The 24,942-nt window shown below is 40.6% G+C and overlaps 1 protein-coding gene across 1 annotated transcript; it reads right to left on the bottom strand.

Annotated features, from left to right (window-relative positions):
* Positions 1-38: 38 nt before the first annotated feature.
* On the bottom strand, positions 39-24,438 carry TBCEL (tubulin folding cofactor E like). The gene is made up of 10 exons (XM_007422873.3): positions 24,337-24,438; positions 23,129-23,209; positions 18,839-18,966; positions 17,984-18,133; positions 16,556-16,695; positions 14,899-15,080; positions 12,631-12,887; positions 10,989-11,115; positions 9,515-9,631; positions 39-5,765 (listed from the first exon to the last, which is right to left on the bottom strand). The coding sequence occupies exons 4-10, from the start codon at positions 18,114-18,116 to the stop codon at positions 5,447-5,449; spliced, it is 1,275 nt and encodes a 424-aa protein (XP_007422935.1). The 5' UTR covers positions 18,117-18,133; positions 18,839-18,966; positions 23,129-23,209; positions 24,337-24,438; the 3' UTR covers positions 39-5,446.
* Between the last annotated feature and the right edge of the window lie 504 nt (positions 24,439-24,942).

The following is a 24,942-nucleotide window of genomic DNA, read 5'->3' as shown; positions in this document are numbered from 1 at the left end:
CTAAATATGGCTTAGAAACAAAGTAGTTCCACGCTTTTTTTTGTTTTGTTTTTTTTTACAAAATTTAGAGTTTATTGAAATCATTCGATCGACTGCCTTATATTCTTGAACACTGAAATACAATGCTGTTTCTTGGAAAAGGGAAATTATCTTTCTTCCACAAAAGTACATGAATGAGAGTATAAACAAAAACAAAACTGTAGTGGATTTATGTTTAATCATTATGTAAGATATTTTTTCAGTTAACACGACCCTTTATGAATGTATGTGCAGAAAAATCTTCAATCCCTATGTATTTCAAAATTGTGCCTTACTAGCTGTCCCAAGGTTGACATGTATTTCTTTTTCAAACTATTATGCCAAGGATCTTGGACAGGTGTTGGATCTGGAAGTAAAATAAGCAGTGAACATGGGCTGCCTCCTCCTCCTCACTGCTTGCTCTGTGCCACCAAGAAAGCAACAATGGGGGAAATGCAGGGAGTAGGAGATTCTTCACAAGCAGATACTACCTAACAGTAATTCTACATGGATATCATGCCATTACTCATGTTCAATTCCCCTGCATATACCAACAAAGTGGCTCCAGTGGTGTAATCCTACACAGAAACATCTAAAAGCAAGCTCTGGAATTCAACGGCACTTTCTTCCAAGTTGCAGCCTAAGTATCTGTTCCAGATCCTTATGACTTTGGTAGCAAACAGGTTGCAGCCAGGCGCTTGTCCTCCTGAAGAGTAGCTGCAGGTCTCTCTAGAAACTGCAAGGCACCTAGCCATTAGCACAAATTAGGGCTTCTCAGGGAGCAACATCCCAGTCAGACCTAGATTCATTAACTCTCCACATCCTCAATGGCTTATGAAATTCAGCAGAGCAGAGACTGTCTGCTTTGATAGCTAATTTCAACTCCAGCAAAGGCTCAGGATAGTAAAATGGTGGTACAATTTATATAATCTCTTCAGAACCAATATTACTGAAGCATACTGTTGTGCTATAGGCCGAAACTCTTGAGATTACCAATGAATAAATAAGCTATGGATATGCCTTTAACTTCAATGGATCCATATATACACAGCTTTCTCTGGGATCTTTTCACAGAAAGTTCAAAAGCCAAAGCAAGTGTAGAGATTTCTCAGCCTAGGTCTTTGTCATTTTACTTCGTTCCTTGTTATTTTTTTCTTTCTCCAACTACACTGGGGTCTCACCAATACAGAACTGTAGAAATTCAATCCTCATACTCCTCCCTGCCCCCCCCCATTCTCTTTCAGCCCAGCATTCCAGGTTGGAAGAAAAAAAATACAAGTTTCTTGCCCAACTTAATTATGGAAGCAGAATTAGTTATAAATTTGGTAATTTGCATAATGTGAATGCTAAATTGAGATCTAACATGCACAGAACTTAGTCACCAATAGTACTGCAAACCAAGATCCTTCTTTTTGTCCAACACTACAAGCAACTGCTAGACCCAGATACGAGTCAGTAATCATTTGCTATGGCTTGCTGCCCAGAGATAACAGTCCCCTGAGTTCTGAAGCTAATACATCCCAGTTGCCCAGGTTTTTCAGTACAAGCCCATTAAAAATTACAGATAATTACACTATTTTCTGATGCAATGAAATCTACAGATTAACTTGATTGAGGATAAGAGTACTTTCTGACATCACCCCACTAATCTTAAAAAAGACTCACCTTTCGTAAACTGGGATCTTTTGGGAAAGAGCACTGGGGAGAATGTAATCTCCTTCCAGTGACCAGAATATCCCCCCCACCAAAAAAACCAGGGAGCTTTTTCCAGGCACAGAATCATAAGGAGAATCGCAGCTTCATAGAAATGAAAGCTGGGGTTTTGAGTGCCTCAACTGCTCTACTGTAAACTTGATACTGCAGTTCATAATATAGCTTCAGCAGAATCGATAGTCTTGCTCTTGATATCTATTGGATGTAGATGAGCATGGACCATTCGGGCTGGCAATACGAATAATCACTTCAATATTTAGTCCCCCAGCTTTTAACTATCAACAGAGGGAACTTCTAGCATGAAGGGGAGTTCACAAGTTCAACAGCAAACAGCTGTGCATCTGGTTCATGACAGTTCCCATCAGATGAATAGCCAAAAATGAACTGAATGTTAACACTTTTTTTTTTTTTTTTAGCAAAACACCAATGGTCAAAATCAGTTTCCACTCAGAAACAATCTAGTGTGACATCAGCCCTCGATGAAAGCAGAGTTGAAAATTGGCAATGTCTAGGACATCTCCTTTTAGTACACAGTATTTTAAAAAGTCAGCATTTAAAAAAGCACAAACAGGGAACCAATCAGTACTATGAGTTGAACATAGAAAGTTGAAGAATGCTGTGAATTTGGTACTATTGGCAAACCAGGATGATCCATAGATTTAGCAGCTCAATCCAACACAAAAATATAGCTGAATAGGGTATTTGTGCAGAACGCCATTGTATTACTCTTCCTTTCATGCTGCTTTTATCCTCCTGTAACATACCTAATGAAAAGATTAAATATTGGATGTAGCCTGGCTTCTCCCAATGCTGACAGTTTTTGTCCATACTTATGTGCCAATTCTGCATAACTGCAGAAAGCTGACATAATTATATGCAGACCTCAGCTTCCAAAGCATTTCACTTTTTTTTTTTTTTTTAAAAAAATGGGGATGGTTGAATAAAATCGAAGGGGTGGGCATGAAGACTGTCTTGTTATACCCTCTTCTCTCTACATTATATCTAGCAGAATGTCAACTCAAGCAAACTCTCTTGAATTGCCTAAGTTATGTAACCTGCAGATTTCCAAGTTAAAAACAGCTTTTCCCTAACTTACTGCTCTCCAGAAGTCTAAAAGTCGCCACATAAGAGACACTAGGTTAAGGAAGGTAGGTTTAGGATTTAAGACTAACCCTCTTTCAACAACACACACAGAAATATGGATCTTCAGTGGAATTCCTTTGCTGTCCCGTCCCCCCACCCCCCACCCCTTTACTGCCTGGGAGATTTCCTTCTAAGATGCCAAATATATGGGTAGTGAACAGTATTACCATGGTATCAACACTGGAGTGGGGAGGAAAATAAGAAATATTGTTCCACAGAATTTGATCAGCTGGTCCTTTGCATCCAACCGGTCTTTCAACCTCTACTATGGGGCTAGTGTATTTTATACAGTAAGACCACAGATAAAATAGTGGTATATTATACAATTCTATCTTTCCATAAATCTTTAGTTTATAATAAAATATCTTATTGAGATGAATATTCCTCCATTACAGTATGTGTAAAGACACACACACACACACACACACACACACACACACACACATCCATCATAAATAAAATGCTGATTTGGGATGCCATGACAAGGTAGCATAAGGGCATTTTGCTAAGTAAATGGAGAGGAAAGAACCTCAGCTTGCTACAGTTATAAAATCCAGAATCCAGCTAACGCATTATTCTGGAGTGACGCCCAATAGATATAATCTGGTGGAGAACAGCGGCTTCACAAGGGATGGTGATCCTAATGGTATTCTGCTAAGCCACTCTCTTTCTTTAATGTACAGAGGCTGGATAAGCGTTCCCAGTGTAACGTCCCCTTTCCAATGAGAAAACAAGAAGTTTCTTCTGGTTTCCAACAGTATAGATACTAGAAAGGGGGGGTGGGGAAACCGCACACTCTGCAATTTATATAAAAAGGAAGCCCCCAAGAGGGAGTAGTGGAATCAGGTGGTGGAAAAATCTTGCTTTCAGAGCATAAAAGCTACCAACTAAGGTCAAAAGTTCACAGGTAATAAGAATCAGCCGGCTCTCCGGATGTTTAAACATGCATGTGTCAAATGGATGGATTCAACTGTTTCCAACTTGTCAAACTGACATGAGGAAGGAAGGGCAAAACCTGCCTGATTTACAAAGTAAACAATTTTAATGCATTTCCAAGCAGAACCGTACAAGAGACTGGGAGTCTATGAAAACAGTGGAAAGCATTTTATGTAGTCTTCCCAGCAGTTTATCAAAGTTCTGATTACAGAAGCACACTGCACACCCAAAATTAAAACCGAAGGATTGCTTTGAAATTATGTAACAGTAGCTCACACTATTGGAGCTGCACAAATCATGGGCTATAAAAGGACAAGTCCAGAACAATGACTCATGCATAAAAATAACCAACAAGTGGGATAACTTTCCTGGAGGACCAGGACTTGTTTTGCATCCCTCCGCTGGCTTAAAATTGACTAAAAATAAATTAAGCTGTATTGGATTTTGGTTTCCACCTAGGAAACCTGTCATAGCTAATACCAATTCTGGAACTTGGGTTAAAATTAGCTATGAGGTTTCTAGTTGATAAGAACCAGTGTCTATCCTTCAGCTAATCCTACCACACAAGTTTATTGTAAGGATGAAATTATGGTTGCAGGGAATAAGGGGGAGAAGAAGCATTTATGTTACCCTTAGCTTCTTGGAAGAAAGGTTAGGTAAAGTGCAATTCATAATAATAATGAACTGAAAATATACTGGCAAGGTAAGGGATTCATGATCTTTTAGTAAACTGGCAGAATCAAAGGAGTGGTTTGCTTCAGTAACCAAGCAGGCAACGACTTTTATAAAACAGACCATCACCTATTTTGCTTAGCTGCCCAACACAGTGGCTGTATATAAAAGCGCTATCCATTTAATACCCAAGTGCCCTGTACAGAGATGGTCCACCTATGCTACCTTGGAGAACTAGCAAACCAGGATGGTTATCTAAGTGAATTCAATTTAGTAGTGTCCTTGTTACTGTACTTTGGAAGCTGTAGGTATGTGTATGTCTGTGAGTGTGTGTGACAGAGAAAGAGACACAGTGTGCACACGCATATAAGTGCCTCTCAGACTATCTCCTTCAGCTATCTGAAATCCAGAATGCTGCTGGACATCCTGCAGGCCTAAGTCTGATAGAACACTCCTTGAAGAACCTTTACTTCCAAAAGGTCTTCCATGAAGAAAGAAACAACAGACCACCCAGGTGAAGGGACAGCAGCGCAGCCGTTTGTAATTGGAGTCCAACTGCCAAGTGAACAAGAGCCCCACAGAATCTTTTTTACACATACCTTACGTTTATGCATGCTGGAAGCCTGAATTCCCTGGCTGAACTGTAATAACCTCCAAGCTTTGAAGACAGCCTTTCATGCTACATTCAGAAGTATACTGGAGCAGCTGGGAGATACCAAAGGAAAACAGCACACCTGCTTCATGTCACTCCTCTTAGAATCATCCTGACTGTAATCTGCGCTGAATCCTGGTACTTATCTCACAGATCTGGGCCTGCTAACCTGGGCTAGAGAAGTGATCCGATACACCTCTAAAAACCAAATCTCAACCGATGAACCCAAATGAAACTCCCCATCAGAAAGTCCCTTGATCGTGTACGTGGGGCAGATGCGCACTCTGGAGCGGGCCTACTGGAGCAGAGAGGCTACTTGGTTTTGGAGTCCACATAGATTTTATCTCCATCCCGAATGCCGTAAGAATGCAGTGCCCTTGAGTTGTACTTCATCTCTTCGGGGCCAAAAGGAGCTTCGTGATCAAAGTAGGTGACAAGCATGCTGCTGGTTGGCAGCTGGACCACTGTTTTCAATTGTTTCTTTAGTTCCGCCACCGTCTGATCCAAGCGGATGGTCATCTCCTTCATTTGATCTTTGAAGTGAACTTCCACTCTGGCACTACTCTGAGGCCTCAGGTCGACCACAGCCAGCTTTTCCAGCTTCCCGTATTTTGTCACTAGTTCATGATACCTACGAAATGGGGTGGGGAGACAGAAGAAAAAGTTGCACTACTTTATTAAAACATCTATTTCCGGCATTTTATACAAACCTTGTACAAAAGCCAACTAGCAATATCATATGTAACTGGAAAAAATTGAGAAACTCAACTCTTTTAGGACTTTTTAGCAACTGGAATGTCAGTTTTGCTCTTTGTGTGTTGTACAAGCTAAGACCTAAAATGCTCCTTAAAGTAAATTGTATTTACTTGCAGCCAGAAAATTAACAGTGAAGGGGCTGAACGCATCACTTGTGTGTAGTTTCAGGACCCAGGTGCAACTGTAGAAAATGTAATGATCAGCCTTATAAACTAAAAAAGGCCTTGTCAGAGATTAAAGAATAAACTGAGAGGAGGTTTACTTTAAGGATCCTGGATCCACATTGTTTTGAGTTTTTAAAGAATGAAGTATTGGGCATTACAATCAACTGAAGGCCAGTGGCTTGTGCTATCTCTAATTCTGGCCCATAATGTTTTGACTCAAGACATAGCACCATCTGCATTTCCCGAAACTTGCCAGAGGTGTCAGGCTATAGCTCAATCAGCCAGTATTTTCACTGGAGTGATGCCCCAGCGGAGACAAAGTCAAATGTGGTAGATCACATACATTTAGGGATAGCACCACCGCAATTCCAAATTCTCAAGGTGCATAAATTATTGCGGTAGCTCTGTAATAAACTGCTGCAGAAGTAGTTCTTTAAACACGGTCCTGCCAATCCATCCTGCTGAATGCTGCAGAGGTAAAGTTTCATTGGCAGGGGCTAGAAAAAAAAAATGAGATGGTCCCCCAATCTCTCTTCTGCTAGTAGTACTCATTCATTGGCAGAGTGAGTCCTGCTGTATTAGCCTGTAGGAACAGAGCCAAGCTGAAATGTTGACAACTATTAATTAAGTAACTTTGGTTCAGTTTCTTCCTTTATACTGCCTGCAACATGTAGATCTGAATTTCGTTCGTTATGGCATTTGCAAACAGAGGGCAAGACTGAATGAAAAAAATGGGGCAGCGCCTGTCTGGATGGCCACGAACCCGTTCAGCAAGTTTCTTCACCCTCCAAGAGATAAACACCCTCTTGTTTATGCTCCTGGTTAGAGATTTGTGTCTTTGCTCCTTGCCCCCCCAACCCTCCCCAACTTTTCAGGTATCTCTCATTAATAATGAGGAAGGAGCATCTCTTCTGCTGGGCTGGGAAAGTGGCAAAAAGTCAGCCCAAAGTCCAAGTAGCTGAAAAGACAAAAACAAAGAGTGGTTAAGAAGAGGTAACATTTCAGAGTCTCTAAGTGATGCCCGTGACTGAAAGCACCTTTTGTTTCCTTGTTGGCTCGGGCAGAAAACGTGATCACTGCTGTGTCATTGCTCCTGTCAGAGGATGATGGAGTCCTGCAACCAGGGAGGGAGGCCCCCAGGGGATTCTTGTTAAAGGTAAGAATATTCCATTAACAGCAGAGTCTCTGTCTGTCTGCAATATGAGGTGACCAGTGCGGCGCACTACGGTTTCCCCAGCATCTTGGACAAAACCGACCTTCACAGAGGCAGAGTGTTTAGAGGACAAGCTGCTGCCCTGGCCTTGCAATTAACATGGAGACAAAACTTGGTCCATTTGGGTAACAATGACTCAGGAGATAAGGAAGAAGCATTTTCTGAACACAGTGGTGGCTGACAGCAGTTAAATCAATAGTGGAAAGGGAAACGGAGCTTTCCAGAATGAGTTTCAACACCTCCGGCCATTCTGTCACGTCTTGTATTATGGGGTCCATGGCTTGTCCAGCAGAGCTCTGAAAAGGCTTTGGTTTCCATTGAAGTTACTGCAAATTCTGCTTCCGGAATGCAGAAATCTCATGGTAATCAAAGCAAAAATACATACTTCCAAGGGCATTGGAGACTCCACACCTCTTCTCTCTCCTACTCCCATCTAATGCCAAAACTGTACCTTCTCTCCAGATGAAATGAATAAAGCTAAGAAACGTGCAGAATTATTGGGGGCTATAAACTATTTTTCTCAACTGGATTAAAAACTGCTGAAATCTTTTTTTTTGTTTAAAGCTAATTTGTATCCCAAAATGAAGAAGTTTCCATTTATTAAATTAACATCCTGCTGTCTTTCTGGGAACACAAGCTGGTACACACAAGGTCACTCATTTCACCCCCAAAGGTACAATTTTGTTAAACAATGTTGGGTTAAGAATGAGTAATTGGCCCAAAGCCACTCTGTAAATTCTGTGGTCACTGGGCCCTAGTTCAGCATCTTAACTATGACTGTATCCAGGCTCCCACACTGTAGGACTTTTAAGCTCATTTTTATTGTAGCTGTGTCATAGTTTTGACTCCAGATCCAGCAAGAACATTTAAGCGGGCAGAAACAACACAGATCTTTTCATCTGTAATCTCATCCTTGTGCAATTCTATTGCAGTTGAAATACGCGTGGCAATTTTAAGCAGGCTGTAAAGATCTGCTGAATTAATACCTTAGACATCAGGGTTGCAAAATTAGAAAAAATTAACTCCTTTTCGGATTATTAGACTGTGATGTAATTAATATCTTATTGTCAAAGGATACTAATTGTTTTGAGGATGTGGCCCTAGAAAGTGACATATAAATCATGGAAGGGCAGAAAAGAGAAAGAACCTAAGCCTAGAAAGTGGGGAGGAAAGATGGTTGTAATCAGGGCTGGAGAAGGAAAAGGGGAAAGAAACTGAGTTTTGGGGGGGGGGGGTCACAGAATGTACATCAAGCATGAGCTAAAGATGCAGGATGTGGAACCTGAATCTTGATTCGCTGGGGGCACCAGCTCAGCTATTCACAGCCCCCTGAAATCTGAAATGGCACATTGGTATGGTGGACTGGAAAGGCAGCCTCTAATGAGGGCACCAGTCTCCTAAAGACCCCACACAGATGAGGGCATTTGGACAAAGGGGCCATTGAACAATGTGGATGGGGGAGGGAAACCCAGAGTTGTTCAAAGGCTATAAAGGGGTGGAGGTAGAGGGAGGAGGGGGGAAACTAAAGGCAATTTTGCCTTCTGCATAAACCTGTTGGGAACCGATAGAAAAAAATTGCTGAGGCAAAACCAAACCAAAATCACAGGAAACGCAATGATGTTTAGTGTTCAAGATACCACGTATTCGAAAGTCATAATGCATCCTTTAGGAAGGGGAAGTAAGGGTCTAATACTTGAAAATCCAATAAATTTTGCATGTGCCCATGCATGTGAGGTATTCCATTGTTATAACTCTTTCCCTATTTGCTTTAGCTCCCCCTTCTAATATTTAACTAAGCTGTATGCATGCACATTAACTACTCAGTTTTCTCCTTCTACCCCTTTGTTTCCCTGATACCTGTTTTAGATTGCAAACTTCATGACAGCAAAAGCTTGATTGTACTCTTAATTATTCATTAACAATGTGTTACAAATACCAGTAATAAAGTATTCAGCCTTTGTCTGTTATTTACTGTCTTTCATCAGTGTGGAATTGCTTACCGATAACTGCAGTTGTTCAAATGGTAATTTACTCATTTGTGCTGCAGTGTCTGCAACAATCTTGCAAGATAAGTCAGTAATATATACGAGACCCATAGTAAAGATGAATGAGATACAGTGAGGCTCTGTAGCTTGCCTAAGATTACCAGGTGAGTGAGTTAGAGGCAAAATTCTGGACTGGGGGCATCTCAATTTATATTCTTAAAAACTATGCTGTCATTCCACAAACTTCTGGGGCACCTCTCACCTGAAAGGGGCTTCCTCTTGTGGAAAGTCCATATAATAGCGAATGAAAAATCTCTCCGAGTCTTCTCGTTCTCCATCTATTATGACACTTCCGTTCAGCTTTGTGATCGATGGTAGCCTGCCACATACAAGAAGGGAAAATGTTAACATCTGAACAAGGAAAAAAAAATCCCCAAATTTAATAGTCAGCAGCAAATATCATCTTCTCAGGAGATTTCCTCTTGCAGAATCTGACACCCAAAAATATAGCTGTCAGAGAAATTGCATTTTTATAGGCTCTACACAGAGGAGTTGATTTAAAATTGTGCATTACAATTTGATTATAAATGTATCTGACAATTCTCTAAACATCTTCCTTCTTGTGGACTTTCCAAGGCACTTTGTAAGATGCTGGTAAGCTTAAGAAAAGGCTTAGAAATTTGCTATTTACTGCTTCACTATCCTACAGTATTACATACAGTATGTGTCTCTGACTTCCTGTATTTCCTAGGCTTGTATGTCACTCCAATCATTCCAGACTCTGAGAATATGAACAGAAAGATAGCTGACTCTCAGGTACCAAAAGGACAACCTGATTACAGACACAAATGCTTTAGGTATTTCAAATACTAAAAAAAATAATGAATGTGCAGCTGCAGAATTTGGATCAGAGTTTTTTTCTTTCAAATTAGCTAGATCACAGTTCAAGCAACTGTCTCTAAACTTTTCAACAATTAATTTAACATCTGTCATCAGTAGCTTCTGAGATTTCAGTGAGGAGATAACCAGCATACACACGACTAATGTATTCTCTTTGCAAAACATGAAAAAGGTACACCAGAGAGGAAGACTGCAAGGTGCACCCACTGGTAGGGTCTTCCCTCTTTACCGAGGATTGACAAAACTTATCTTAGTTCCAGTCCTTAGCCACATTGAGACATCTCCCTGCCTGCAAAGCTGTGAAGTGATACACTGAACTGCAAAATTAAGTGACTCATCTAAGATTAGGGCTTTACTAGTCTTTTTAATGTATCAGTCTAGGCAATCAGGCAATCAGTCTAGACTTGAAGACAGAGGGGATCAATTGTATTGCAAACCACTGAGATTTTTTAATAGGAAATGGTAGATAATGGTTTTAAATAAATTAATAAAGTCTGCAGTAATTTGGCATGCCCAGGAATCAAGTAAAAAATGGGCACAAGGGTTCAACAGCCTCCAACTATGACAGCTCTATGACCTTCCCAATGCTGTTACTAGTAGTCCTTTAAAATAGGGCTATTCAGAAAGTGGTCTATCAGTCCACTGCCATTTATATTACGTGGAACAATTTTAATTCACAATATAGTTTTTTCCCCCTTATCTTCTTGATTCACTCACAAAGCTGTGAAGTTACCAAAGTCCAATACCTTCCAATTCCTTCTCTGAGACTGAGCACCTTAGACTGAGGTCACACAATGTTTAATCGTATTATAATTGTACAACAAAAATCTCCAGACCTGGCTATTACCAGCTTTCTTCGCTCCTCATTGGTGTATGGCTGAAGGAGAGGGATGCCCAGTAACCTCACTTCCTCAAGCTTGGGGAAAGAATTAAGTTTGTCAACATCTTCCCAGGAATTCAGACCTGCTTTAAAGAAAGGAGATGCTCAGGCAAGGAAAGCAGACAAAAGGAAGATACAACAGATCATAGGCCAAAGTTGTGCTTGCGTGAAAATTATTTGCAGGCCAAAACTAGATGAGGAACAGAACAGAGAAACAAATGGCTCAGACTTTAGGCAATCACGCATTTTCAAATGTTTTTCTACTAAACATCTCTCAAATGTAATAGAAAATTACTGTTCTCAGGGAATGATATTTTAACACAGAGTTATCCCTACTGCATCTTATACTTACCCGGAAATTTGATTTTGTTATTCTTTAAAATGTCAGCCTTTAAAAGTTAGATTAATTTTTGGCGCTGTTCAATTAACTTCGCCCTCTGACAATATCATTCCATTCCCACCTTTGTCTGCTGCTCCAATGAAGCTGGTTATTAATTACAGAAAGAAACGGATACAATTTGGTAGCAACACAGCAAAAACCTACCCACACATACTGGATTAGATTTCCCATCATCCCTGGGGAGGGCTCTGGCTTATGGTATACAGTATTCTTGTGTTTCCAGCAGTAAAAATGTAGTGAGTTAAATAAATCCGAAAAACCCTGTTATCATCATCTAGTGGAGTCGCAGTACCTTACAGTTCACATATCTGGAAGCACTTGGATGGAGTTATTCTTAAGGAATAATGATACATTTCTTCCCAGAGAAGCGCTGAGTTCTTGAGCAATGGAGCTTCAGATGCTGAAGTCGGTTCACCCCCATTTCTCTAAAAACTTAGACCTGGCCAACGTTCTTTCCCATTTCTAATTCTGTGACAATAAACGATCCAGAGCAAGCTGACATGGCTACTACACCGATGGTTAATTTGATTAAACTTCACAGGACGGTGACATCACACTTTAGGAACGCGTAAAGGGAGATGCTGAAAAATATTTCCCTGCTCGAGAAAAGTGGTGAGGTTTAATTTAGGAATGAGCAATAAAAGAAATGTAAATCTTCAAGAGCTTACCTCCTTGCCAACTCTGTTGTCATTACGTGCGCAAGAAGCCTTAAAAGCTCACTGAAAGCTAATGCCATGAAAGAACTGCTAAAAACTGTGTACAGTACAGCATGATGAAAATGGATAATAAAGTTATCTTTTTCGTAATACCAGATTCTTGGTTCATACACGATCAAATGGTTGAGAGATTCCCCATGAAGCAAAGGAAGCATTACAGAGCGTATGGGAACTATGGGAATCACAATTTAAAAAAAAACACAGTGTAGGCAACCAATTTGGATGGCTTTTGATGGAGATGAGGCAAAATTCTCAGGATGATTTACGGCTCCTACTCCTGCTGGCCATAATTTAGCTCCATTCTGGAGGAAGTGTGCCTCGTCATACCAATAGCCAGGAAATACAAACAGAAGGATGTTTCTGTGGGCTTTCCAGGGTATCCACATGAGCACTTTGGGAACCAAAGCCTGGATGAGCTAGGCCTTTGGTCTGATCCAACAGGCCTCTTGTATTCTTACACTGTATTTCTTTCAAGGCCTCACCTGACTTGTGCAGACTGATGGAACGCAAGTTTGGGAATAGCCTTGCCAGGGAATCCTCTGAATCTTCAATGGTTGACAGATAATTATTGGCCAGAACTAAAGTATCTAGTGATGGAAACATTATCCCCAGCTTCCGGATTTCAGTCCAGTCTTTAAGATTATTGTCAGTTATGTGGAGCAATTTGAGAGAGTTACAACAAACTGGAGAACAAGACACTGTATTATAGTCGTTAAGGCACAGGAAAAGTTCCTCCAAGCTGCAGGGAGAAAATTACAATTAAAATGTGCAGCAACATCTCTATGCAATAAAGTTATGGTGGTTTTAAGAAAAAGACACACTGATTAGCTTTAAAATATGGCTATATAAATATTACTTCCAGTAACAGACAAAGCATCCCCAAACATTTCCTGCTAGGAAAAAATTGCTGGAGAAGGCTGCTGCCCTTATATCCCATCTCTGGAGTTCTGAAGGCATCTGCATCTGGTTAGTTAGCATGAGAGCAGAAGGTTGGATTAAATAAGCTTTGGTCCTACATTAAGGAAAACATAGTTGCCAAGCTGGATGGAGCCAGTGTCTCTGCCAGACATCCCAGGCCTTATAAAATATGTAATGGAACCTTTAACTGGAAGCTGTCCTGCAGACTCTCCACACCCTCCACTTAGTCTCAGTCAAAAGCCAGAATGTCCATTAGCAAGCTCTTTGATCTGATAACTGAAGAGCAGAAAAGCAGAACATAGACTACCCTATTGGTACTATCTGTTAATTTGATAGATAAATTTAGAGATAAGTGCACTAGGCAGCTTAGTAATGGTTCAAAAATATTGTCCGAATGTGGTCTAAAACCTTGGAAATAGATAGATCTACACAAACCACAAGTGGCTTTGTAATGTACTCTGCCTAACGGATGGGGCATACTATTGAATACTCCTTGATGAAGAGAAATCTATGCAGACAGAAAGCTAGCATATTACAGAATCTAATTCTTTGTTGCCTGGTCTACTGCACTGCCAGTATATAGGACATACTGAAGCTTTCCAGCATACCTACACCCATCATCATTTAGTCAATTCTATCATCTCATTTTATAAAATATGTCAGGTCAAGTTAAAGCTGGAGGTTATGGTGAAAGTGTGTAGTTGCTAAAACTCCGGGGTCTTCAAATTGAATCACAGGAAAATCTTGATTTTTCACATCTTTGTTCAGCGAACTACAGATGCAATGGGCCAAACTTTACTTCAAATTTTCAATCTAGACAATTGATGTAATTTACATCATTTGTGACAATTTATGGCATTAATGTCAATTATGCAAAGGGAGGTTAATTCACACAAATGACACAGACTATGTCAAATTAGTTTTAATGGAGATTCAGATTTAATGGAGAACACTTTCCCCAAGCAGTCCATTAAATTGAGACTTTACTGTGTTAGTCAAACTATAATCTTAAATCAGCATCCCATACTGATGTATTTTACAGTTACTATAAGGTAGAACAACTAAATAATGGAGATTGAACCTCTTGGAACACCATTAAGGAACATGAAAATACAATTACAATAAGACAGGAAGTTGCCATAGTCACTAGGGTTGTTGTGGGAAAAAAAGGAGGAGGAAGGAGTATTATGTATGTTCACCACCTTGAATTATTTATAACAAATAATAAAGGTGGGATAAAATCTAATAAACAAACAAATCACAGCTTTTTGTTAAAATCATGTCCAGGCAATCAGACAGGGAGCTCCTTCGCTTTCCTTCTTTTGGGCTAAAGTACAAATCCTGGTAGCCAAACAGGCTAGTAAAACCTTGCTGCTAGCTTCTGTAGAGTGACTTAACTCTTCCATGAATTTGTAGAGTAACAAATTGATGGAAATATAGCCACTAGTACAAAATTAAAAACAGCAACACAGAGATGCACATGGAAACAGACAAACAAAACAGGGGACCAAATAGTGTTAACTGGAATATATGCAGCGAGATCTAAACTAAGTCATTGTAATGAACTCTAGGTTGGACTTCCTTTGGAGAGAATTTGAATCTGTCAGCTGGTGCAAAATGTAGCCACTCTGCAGGATTCAAACAGTCAAAACAGATAACACATTTTTGAGGGCCATGTCCAGTAACTAGTCTGGTGGAAGGCAATTTGAAGGCCCACTTTTATTTCTAGGAATTTGGTTGTGTTTTGAGATTAACAGCTGTATTCCTTAATATCTCTTGTCAGTTAACCCTCCAAATCTGCCCCTTTTCCTACTCTGTTCCTCTAGGCTTACTCTGGTAATTCTTGCAGTATGGTATGGACTGTTTCCCAGGAAGCTTTGCTATTGTTGAGCACGAGTTTGCGAACACCAGCAAAAGATCCAGCACACCTCCTCTCTAAAACTGACAAATTCAGAGGATTGGAACTCAGGTTCAGAAACTCCAAGTGGGGGACATTTGACACAATTTTACTGACCTGGGAGAGAAAGAAGAGGAAAAAAAAACTATTATAAGGCAGTAATCAGATCTCAAATAATATTTAAAAAAAAAACCCAACCTTCCCAGTGCACTTCACTGAGTTGAAGAATGATTCAGATTCTAACAGCATTCAAGATAGTTATCTGTAATTCATACTGTAGCTATTTGCTGATTTAGATTGATTGGTTAATTGCTTGTTCCCCTCAATAGTTCAGTTAATTACACCCTTAAAAAGACTTGATAAGGGAAAAAAGGCAGATACCTGGCAGGCTTCTAAAGAAAAGAACAGCAACTATAGAAAAGAAATAACTTACGAGAGCCAACATTTTGTCAAAGGACTATTTTATCCAGGGCTACCCATCTTTTCTGCAATCTTGCATGCATCAAATACCATTTTAGCAAAGATTTTTGATCCCTGAAATTGATTAATGTTTGTGGTCCCCCCCCATGAACAAGTTTCTAATTCTTTTATCATTTGAGAGTGAAAAATTCATGGTGGGTCAGTGGCCAAAAGGCAAAGGAACATCTCTTCTTTTTTTGCTTCTTCTTACAGTGAAAAGCCTCGCTGCAGCACTCATGCACAGGAAATGTGGAGGAAAACACATATGCAAACTGCTGGAGAACATTTAGAACAATCACTGCAAATTTTTGAGCAAACATGAATCCATTTTTTGAAGATGCATGGGCTAAAAGAGGGATAACAATAATGAGATTCACTGGGATCTATTAAAATTCTAAGCTGCAAAAGACTTACAACTCTTCCTGATCATATAACCAATCTTACTGCCTGCTATAAGAATAAAGAGAACCAAGGAGTTTCATTAACAATTAGGACTTTACATTTATTTGTTAAAGTCACATTCTACCTTTCCTCCAAAAGCTCAGGGTGAGTTACACAGGGATCTCATTTCATTTTATCCCCTCAAGAAGCCCTGGGTAAGGTAGGCTGGGCTGAGAGAGAATAACTAGCCCAGGGTCATCTGGCAAGCTTTTACGAGGAGGATATGCTTGAAACTAGGTCTCCCCTGGCCCAGTCCAACCATCTTTCTAACGCGGGTATGGACATACTGACAGTCCCCAAAGAAAGAAAACACGGCACCAGAACAGAGGATGTCTTCTTTCCCATTCTTGGATGGTAGCTGAGATTATGAAACCTTAGAAGCCATGGCTAAAGGCAACAAGCTGATGTTGGGAGCTCCAAAGGGAATTTCCAGCTGAGCAATGAGCAAGAAAGAAGAGGTGGCCTGCTGAAAGGAGAAAGCTTGAGCTTTGGGGAGGGTGGGAGAAGGAATGGAAGGAGGAGAAAGTACTAAACTTTCCAGATAATGAGTCCTTGGATTACCCCAGGCAAGGACATTTGCTCTAATAATTCCAGATGCACATGTGAATCCATCTGGAACAGCCAACTCTACCTGTAGCAAAGACAGCTGTTCTTGTTACTACTCAGAATGAAGTTCACATAAGCTATTTTACCTCATGCCAGTCTTCTAGTTTATTGTCAGAAAGATCCAGTTCAGATACATGAGCACAGAAGGCAGCTATCTCGTTCTCGTCTCCTGCACAGGTGATTCCACAGCTGTTCAACACCAGCACACTTGGCAGGTTGAGACGGTCTGAAAAAGCAGAACCGACAGGATGCTTTTCTGAAGGATTGTCTCATTTTTGTTAGAGCAAAGTATCACTTGTCCATCCAAGCAAAAACTGATCCAGAATACATGAAAAACTGCCTTATAAAAATGGGATCCCATTTATGCTGTTTGATGAACTATACGTGATATGGCTGTTTTTAAAATATAGCATTTTATTAATATGCAGCCCATGATGCTCTTTGCTGGATGACAATGAAAAGTGACTCTTAAATACTTAAAACTTGTAAATTAGAATGTCCTAAGAGCTTATTAACGTGATTATTCAGTGCAGGGTAACTATGTCAGAAGATGACCCTAGGATAAACTACTCCTATGCATCCTTTCCTCTTCTAGGCTCAACTTTTCATTTGATGGACACCAACTAATGTCCTTGAGCTGGTTTCATAGTTCCTTATCATATACCTCAGCGATATTTCCAGTAGGTTCTTCAGAAGAAGTATTGATGTTTCAGAAATTAGAGCCACTGAATTACTCTGGAAAAAATTACCAACATCTAACAAAATGATCTTCTTAATAACTTTGGAGACAATATGAAAGACGTAAGCGTGTACAAAGATCTTACCTCTCCATATAAAATGTGCTTTCCTGGGAAAATTGCAATGATCATCAGCATAAAGAAAACTGTAACCTGACCTTTTTATTTGGGAAACTGCTAATTAGAAAAGGGCAATGAAGGTATGCACGCTGAACAAGGGAGCAGCAGTATGCTGTGGCATATACTGTAGCGTTTTGCTGGATATAAGCATTTTAATAAAAACGTAACCTTGTCTCAGGGCCAAGATAGTTTTTCCATCATTTTGAGGTAGTTGAATGGAGACATTACATTAGAAGAATAACCAGAAAACTTTTTGTTAAGGTGACCCTGTAAAGGTTAATTCTGAGTGACACGCAGAACATTTTGTCCCTGACTGGCTCAACTTATTTTTGTTCTTTTCTGTCAAATTCAGTTACTGTCAATTCCACCCAAATAACCTGCTTGTATTTCCTCTTTGGGGATGTCTGTGATACAAACAACCTGACAGGAATTCAAAATTGGGATGGGGGTGGGTGGGTGAAGGGAACGTATGCAGTCAGTGCAGACAGAAATACTTTGCAGTCAGGAAAGAAACTCAAGCTTCTCTTTCATTCTTCACACATAAGAGGGAAAACAAAGAGTAAAAATAATGAATTTTAATCCTTTTGATCAAGCCCTTCTCTAGGGAAATCAAAAGAGCACATTTCTGCAAGAAGAAAAATGCAGTCAAAACTGTACCTTTCATAGGTGAACCCTGAGGTGTCGCTGGGACGTGCACGCCCATTCCAGGACCACGGCGATATGGGAAGTTTTCTGGGCTGTATTTTTCACAAAGAACTTGCATGAAGCTTCTCCCACTGGCCTGATCCATGGTCCCTTCCAGAAATGCTGCGGTTCAAGCAAGAAAGGATGGGAAATATATGCCCTCCTTACACTGGCAAACATAAAACACCGTTTTAGACAAAGCACCTTCCATTTTAATTAGGGTGGAGGAATGTGCTAAATTCACTAAACATTTGGAAAGCTTCATATAATAAGTATGTTATAAGAAAACAAGTTTACCCACAAATCAAATGGGAAGGAACTGTTCAGAGTGCCCCCTGAAGATTAAGGCCTAGATATTCAAGCTTGAAATTAGACATATGAATTGTCTACGATAGGAGTAAGGAGCCTATATAAAGCTTTGCCACATCTTATTTGTGGCCCCCCAGGAAGGGCAGGGGCAGATATTTGGAACCCAAATGGGCAAAATTAAGCCTTTTGGACCCAAATGGGCAAAACAGCACATAAATTAAGATACTGAAGAATTAATCAACACCAGAGGTGGTACGAAGATAGATTTCTGAGTGATATACAGTAGATTACCCAACTGTTCACTTGTAGCAGCAACAAAGTTATTCCTGGAACTAAAGCAGATGAAGTGATGGAAACTTGAGATAAAGCCTGATGGACATTAACATGGAGACTGAGGGGGAAAAAGTGCCCAGAATTCCTTAAATCTTAGAAGTGTATCTTATGGAAGAAGCTCTGATTGGTAGGTCACTTGATCCCACAAAAATAAATAGTGCAGAATGTTTAGTGTTCTCCACTTACACAAGATGGTTATTTATTAGTCTCAGCATCAGCTCTCTCTGGAGTTACATGTATGAGTTTCAGGGAATCTTCTTAGCACTTCATTTTTTTTTCTCCAGAGGGGAAAGATCACACGTCCATGTAATTCACTGCACAGGAAGGGGTAAGAGGATGAAGAAAAGAGAGAACTTAAACAGCATCACTGAATTAACAATGCTGTCTAACTCTCACATTTTTTCAGGAGTCTGACAGCACCTTTTCTGAGTAACAAATTTTATTAAAAGCATACATTTTCATAAGCTGCAACTCACAAAAGCTTATGCCTTTGAATAAAATCTGTTAGTCGGAAAAAGTGCTATCGGACTCTTCCTGATTTTTTGCTTTCATAGACTAACATGGCTCTCCTCCTCCAATCTCATTTTTTTGTGAACCAGGAATTAGAAAATTTATTGAAGGTAAGGCTATCAGTGGCTCCAGCTAGATCCTCCAAGCAGAACCTATCCAGCCTATGTACGCACATTTGGAGACTTAGGATCCCCTCCCTGCTTCGCAGCAAGCGTATGTGGACCCCAAGACAATCTATCACTGCAGTGACCCCATTTTTTGGAACACTATGTGCTCCAGAGCTACATCTTGCGTTCTGTGTATTTTGCAAGGCACTGAAGGCCATATTCTTTAATTGGGCATTTGGTACATAATTTTTATGGATTTTGTTGACATTATGGATAGGTCAACATTTTATTTTTATTTATAGTTATTGCTGAGTTTTGGCTTGAAGGGATTGATTTCTATATTTTTATTTTAATATATGGACTTACTGAGCTTGGTGTTGTATAAGCTTTGTAAAACAACTAAGTGGCGATGATGGATTGCTACTTTTCTGATTCAAAGGCAGTATGATCCTGATGATTATGTGATCTGAAGAGGGAGGAAGAATGAGGTAAACTACACTGAAAACTTGTTTTAAGGGATTAATTGGCGGGAGAGGGCATCTGTTATTCACAAATTTGTTGATGAAACAGAAAGTAAGTCATTGTAGCGATTTACATCCTTCACATGATATCATCATACTAACTACATCATTTAAGTGATGTCATTACACAAATGATATAAATTGTCCATGGAAACTTGCTCCATTGTATACAAAGTCAGTTAATAAATGAAGGTTTCACTGTACTACCATTATGCTCCCATTTAATTAGTCATCAAGGAAAAAAGATTTCAATATTAAAATATTGGAATATTGCTTCTCCCCTGGTAACTCATGCAACAATTTGTAAAATAGTAATACAACACAATGCCTTAAAATCAAAATCAAAAGTGCAGTAAGAACCTAAAACGTATTAGTGGGTGGCTTGTGAAAGCCACTGTAAAAGTATGCTGGTCCAACTGAGACCCTCCTAAACTAGGACATAAAAATGAAGGGTAGTTCTCTTTAGAATCAGAATTTTGGGAACAACTAATTTTGGGGCTCTGCTGTTGGACCTTTAAACTTAAAGGGCCAAATTTTTCCTAATTTTAAAGTTGATTCCACAATTTGAATATACTAAGGATGTTGACAACCACACTAAATTTCATAATTTGATGGGATCTAAATTTTGGATTTTGGATGTTTTTCTGCAGAAAGATAATCTGCCATATGTTAAGGTGCTGGTTACTGCTGTACACCAGGCCTGCACAACTCATCAAGAGAAAAGGGCCACACTGATAACACAGAAAAGCCTCATGCACAGAAATACCGGAAGTGCTGATCAGCTGTTCCACGGCTAGAGGAGCAGTGGAAGCACTAGAGCTGGCAGCAGTGGCAGCTCTAAATTTACTACTTAAAAAAATTGGCAGGCTGCACAAGACTGCTTGGGGCCCACAGGCTGTATGTTGGGCAGGCCTGCAGCGTACACAACTTGAAACCAAATGCTCATAAAATCAGACCTTCTCAAAAAAGCTAGACATTTAAGGGTTCTAGTCCAACAGTTTATTTCAGTCTATTCCAGAAATAAATATCTGAAAGGTCTATAAAGTATCATTCAACATGGAAGTATTCCATAGATTGAACTTCAATAGCTTCTGAGAATTACAAAGGCATGTTGTATTGATCACTGGATTTATCAAAGTGATCATATTTCAAAAGCAGATAATAAGTCCAAAACATGGGAACAGAGTAACCTTTTTTCCTTGTGAAGAGTAGCATTTTTAAACCAAAGTCAAAGCCACCTTGCCTTCTGGAAAATGGAAGAAAAAATTAGGGAGGACTTAGTCTTGGGGATGGAAAACAGAAATATAAACAACAGTAGAAAGATTCACTGGCCTTTTCCAAGGATCAGTATTATACCACTACCAAGGTTTTCTGAGTATTAACAATCCATGTTCCTCCTCCTAAAGAATCAAGCTTCAGCTACGAAAACCAAAACATTCCCAGATTGCAACTTGAATTTTTAAAAATGCCTCCATTATTAAATGCAGATGAGGCATCTCCTACCTATAAAACCAATTAATTCTTAGGAAAGTCTTAAGACATAACCCTTTGACAACACTTGCCACAAATACAGCAAAACAAATGTTCTATTTTACTAAAATACATGCTATTGATAGTTCTTTATTAAGTTACCATGCACTTTCTGAGATAGTTAAAAGCCAGTGAAAATAATTTCAAATACTTTACACAGAGTGGTGAACAAAGTCAACAGCATTTAGAAAATACATCAAGCCCCCAACAATATTAATGCTGGAATAAGGAATGCTGTAATGACCAGGATGGGGATGTGAGCATAGTATCTACATATTTGGGCTCCTGTAAAGTAGCAATGACTTATATTGGAACTATTCACTCACAGGTGATGTTTTATCTTTAGAACCCGCCTTTCTTCCATTATGAAACTAAAGGAGATCTTAAACTGGGTTTGAGATGGTTTCCCACTCAAGCCCTGACCAGAGCTAGGCCTTCCATCTCAGCCTCAATTTCTAAGCCGGAAAACAGGAAGAATATTACTGCTATTAGGAAGATACAGTAGGATGCTGCCACTTGCCTTTAGCTTGGGAATAAATAAAAACTTTTACCAAGTAACAGATCATACAACCTGGCCATGTGCAGGTGTTTTCCAATAAATCAATACAACTAATTGTCACAGAGGACAAGTATACCTACCTCTCTGCAAGTGTCTTTTAAATCTATGTGCTACAAATGAAGGTAACGCTGCAGATGAATCAATGTGACAGGGGAACATTAACAGGAAGTTCAAACCCTAAGATGGAATCTAATATGAATTGCTTGAGATTGCTCATTTCCTGAATTAATTAACCTGCTCTATACTATGAAATAAATAAGGCAAGGTCATTCTTGGCTATGAGAAGCTGAGAACATTAATGAACATTAAATATCATCACAATCCTATTTACAATGAGGAAAGAATAATTTATATAAAGAGAATAAACAGGAAGTAGCATTTATTTGTCCAGTTTTGGAGAAGATACAAACTTCAGGGACTATTTCAAAACTTCTATCAATGGCTGCTCTGAAGATTCCTTAACTGTCATAATGTACAGATGAAACTGTCTTTTACGAGTTATCTCTTAAGGCTACCCTAATCCCTTTATATTGTTTTCCTGAGGGATCAGTTTTTTCTGGACCCATTTGTACAGAAACCTGTGTTCCATCAGATATTGTATGCATTACCTACTCTGACTGGCAGTGGACTCCCCAGAGTCTCCACTAAAAGACTCTATTACCTCTAATTTTTCTAAACAGAATATGGCAAGGATTCAACATAAGACATTCTTCATGCAAAGCAAAGGGCTCATCAATGAACTCAGATCTCTTCACTTGTTAAAAATGGCAATGTGGAAAAATTATATCTGACTTTTTTAAATGCTAAAAACTTGGGTATCATTAAGGTACTGCCCTTTCTGAGAATAGAGGCTGTATACTTCTGAAAACTAGATGCTGTATTCTACACATGGAAACAGAATGATGGACCAGGTGGTCCTTGGATGACGCAACAGGAGACTCATAGTTCTTTTTCTGAAAGAAACTTCTGCAACTCCTCTTGCATTGCTGAAGGTAATATACTAATAATTCACCAAATTAATTAAATAATTATACAAGTACATGGTGTCATAGTTACTCTTAATATTTAATTTTATTTATTCAAGCACATTAATAGCAAACATAATTTGAATGGCTGGAGATGGAACGGAAATGACAGCCATGTGATTCATTATAAGAAATACAGAAAAACATGCATTTAAGGGATATCTAAAGGACAGAATACTATTTTTTGATAAAGTAAATTATATATTATAGTGTTTTTGAAAAACCTAGAAGTTCTTGCTTCAGACTGGAGAGGCCAAAGGCAACAGCACCTGATCTTCTGACTGTCACCACGTGGTAGCCTCAGTCTGTCCTCAAAAAAAAAAGAAGGCAAAAGTATTAGTATTTTATCTGAAAGATGTATGGAAAAGCACTAATTTAATAAGCTGTCTCCAAGACACGTAGAAGGCCTACAGAGGCTTAACAAATCAAATGAGAAATTCAATGGTTGGGTAACTAAATAGTTATAAATCAGATTGTGATAATATTTTAAAAAACCACCTCTATGGGGGCTAAGTCTTCCTCTGTGGCCATAACCAACTATTGGAAGCTATGTTGTGTGTGAAAATGCAAGTAAAATAGGCAATTCAGGCCATACTTGTTTCTCACCCACTGCAGCCCTGGGATCAACATTATTTTTCCTGTTATAGTACTGTTTTTCACATGCTGCTACTACTACTGATGCTGAGCTTCTCTTCCCACCAGGACCCTCGTTGGAGGCACAGCCTCCACGTTACTCTGCTGGATCAGACCAACTGCCATTCAAACCAGCACTTTATTATTATTACTATTATTTATTTGGGCAGCAACCAGCCAGCTGCCTCCAGGGAGCCCTGAAGTGGGGCAGGGAAGTCACCGAATCCCTCTCTTGTGTTTATAAAGTACATCTGCGCGTGGAGGGGCCAGTCTGCACCCCATGGCTGATCTGCTCTGCAGGCCTGGCTAGCCTCTTGCTTCCATCAAGGGTCCGCTACTCACTTTCCTAGAAACCCACCAGCAGCCCAGGCAGCCAGCATCTCTCTGCCCTCCCCCCACCGCTTGTCCCCAGGACTTTGGAGAAAGGCTGCCTCCCAAAGCGTCCTCCTTCAGAACTGCCGCTTGCGGGGGTATACACGGGGGAGGAGGGGGGCCAATCCGCCCCACTCCCAGCCCACTGTTTCCAACAAGGGGCAACAGAGGCCCCTTCCTCAGGAGAGGACCAGCCTCCCCTCCTCGGTGGCTGGTCCCCAGCGCTTGGAAGCTGGAGCTAGACTGCTGCTGCACAGCGAGGCTCCACCTGGACCGCAGCCTCTCTCTCCCCCCGCCATTAACCCTTCCCTTTCCGCCTCTCAGCACCAGGCCGGTCTGAGGCAGACGGGGGGGGCGGCGGGGAAGCGTTTCATCCCGTCCGTTCTTCGTTCGCCCTTCTGTCTCTCCTCCCCAGTCCCCTCCTCACCGGGCCCCACCGCTTCAAGCTCCCAGTCCGGCGGCCGCGTCCTGCATTGACCCGGAAACAGCTCGCTCGGGATGGGAAGGAGCGAGCGAGCAAACGACCGGAGGGGAGGAGGGAGGGTGAGAAATAAAACCAAACATCACGTGACTTCCCCAGCCTGGCCGCTCACGTGAGAGGCGGGAGCGGCGCGCGGTTGCCGGGGAGACCTCAGCGGCGCCAGGAAGGGCTGCCGCGCGTCTGTGGAAGGCGCGCATGCGCCAGAGCGGAGCAGAGTCTCCCTCCGCAGCAGTCCTCGCGCGAACCAACGGCTTTTCCCGCCTCGTTCCGTTTGAAAATTCCCCCCTCGCGACGCCTCATGGGGGGGAAATAACGGTCGTTTCAGTTGCGCCAATGAGGCGCTTTCTAGAGTCGCCTTTCAGGCCCCTCCTCCTGCTAAGTCAGGGCTTGTTTAAACCATGGTTTGTTGGACCAGCCAAGGGATCCCTGGTAAACCACAAAACTGGCTGGCTGGCCGCCCGGCCGGCCTCATGCCAAGCTCAGAAACATCTGCCATGGCCGTCCTTAATCCAGGCGCTGAACCTGGTTCCTGAATTAAATCTAACAGAAGAG

The sequence above is a fragment of the Python bivittatus genome, unplaced genomic scaffold (genome assembly GCF_059951505.1).
Source record: "Python bivittatus isolate LINGU-HERP-01145 unplaced genomic scaffold, Pbiv_v1 ctg000320_np1212, whole genome shotgun sequence".
Classification (NCBI taxonomy): Eukaryota; Metazoa; Chordata; class Lepidosauria; order Squamata; family Pythonidae; genus Python; species Python bivittatus.
Note: the sequence above shows the minus strand (reverse complement) of the source record. Positions and strands in the feature narration are given on the sequence as shown.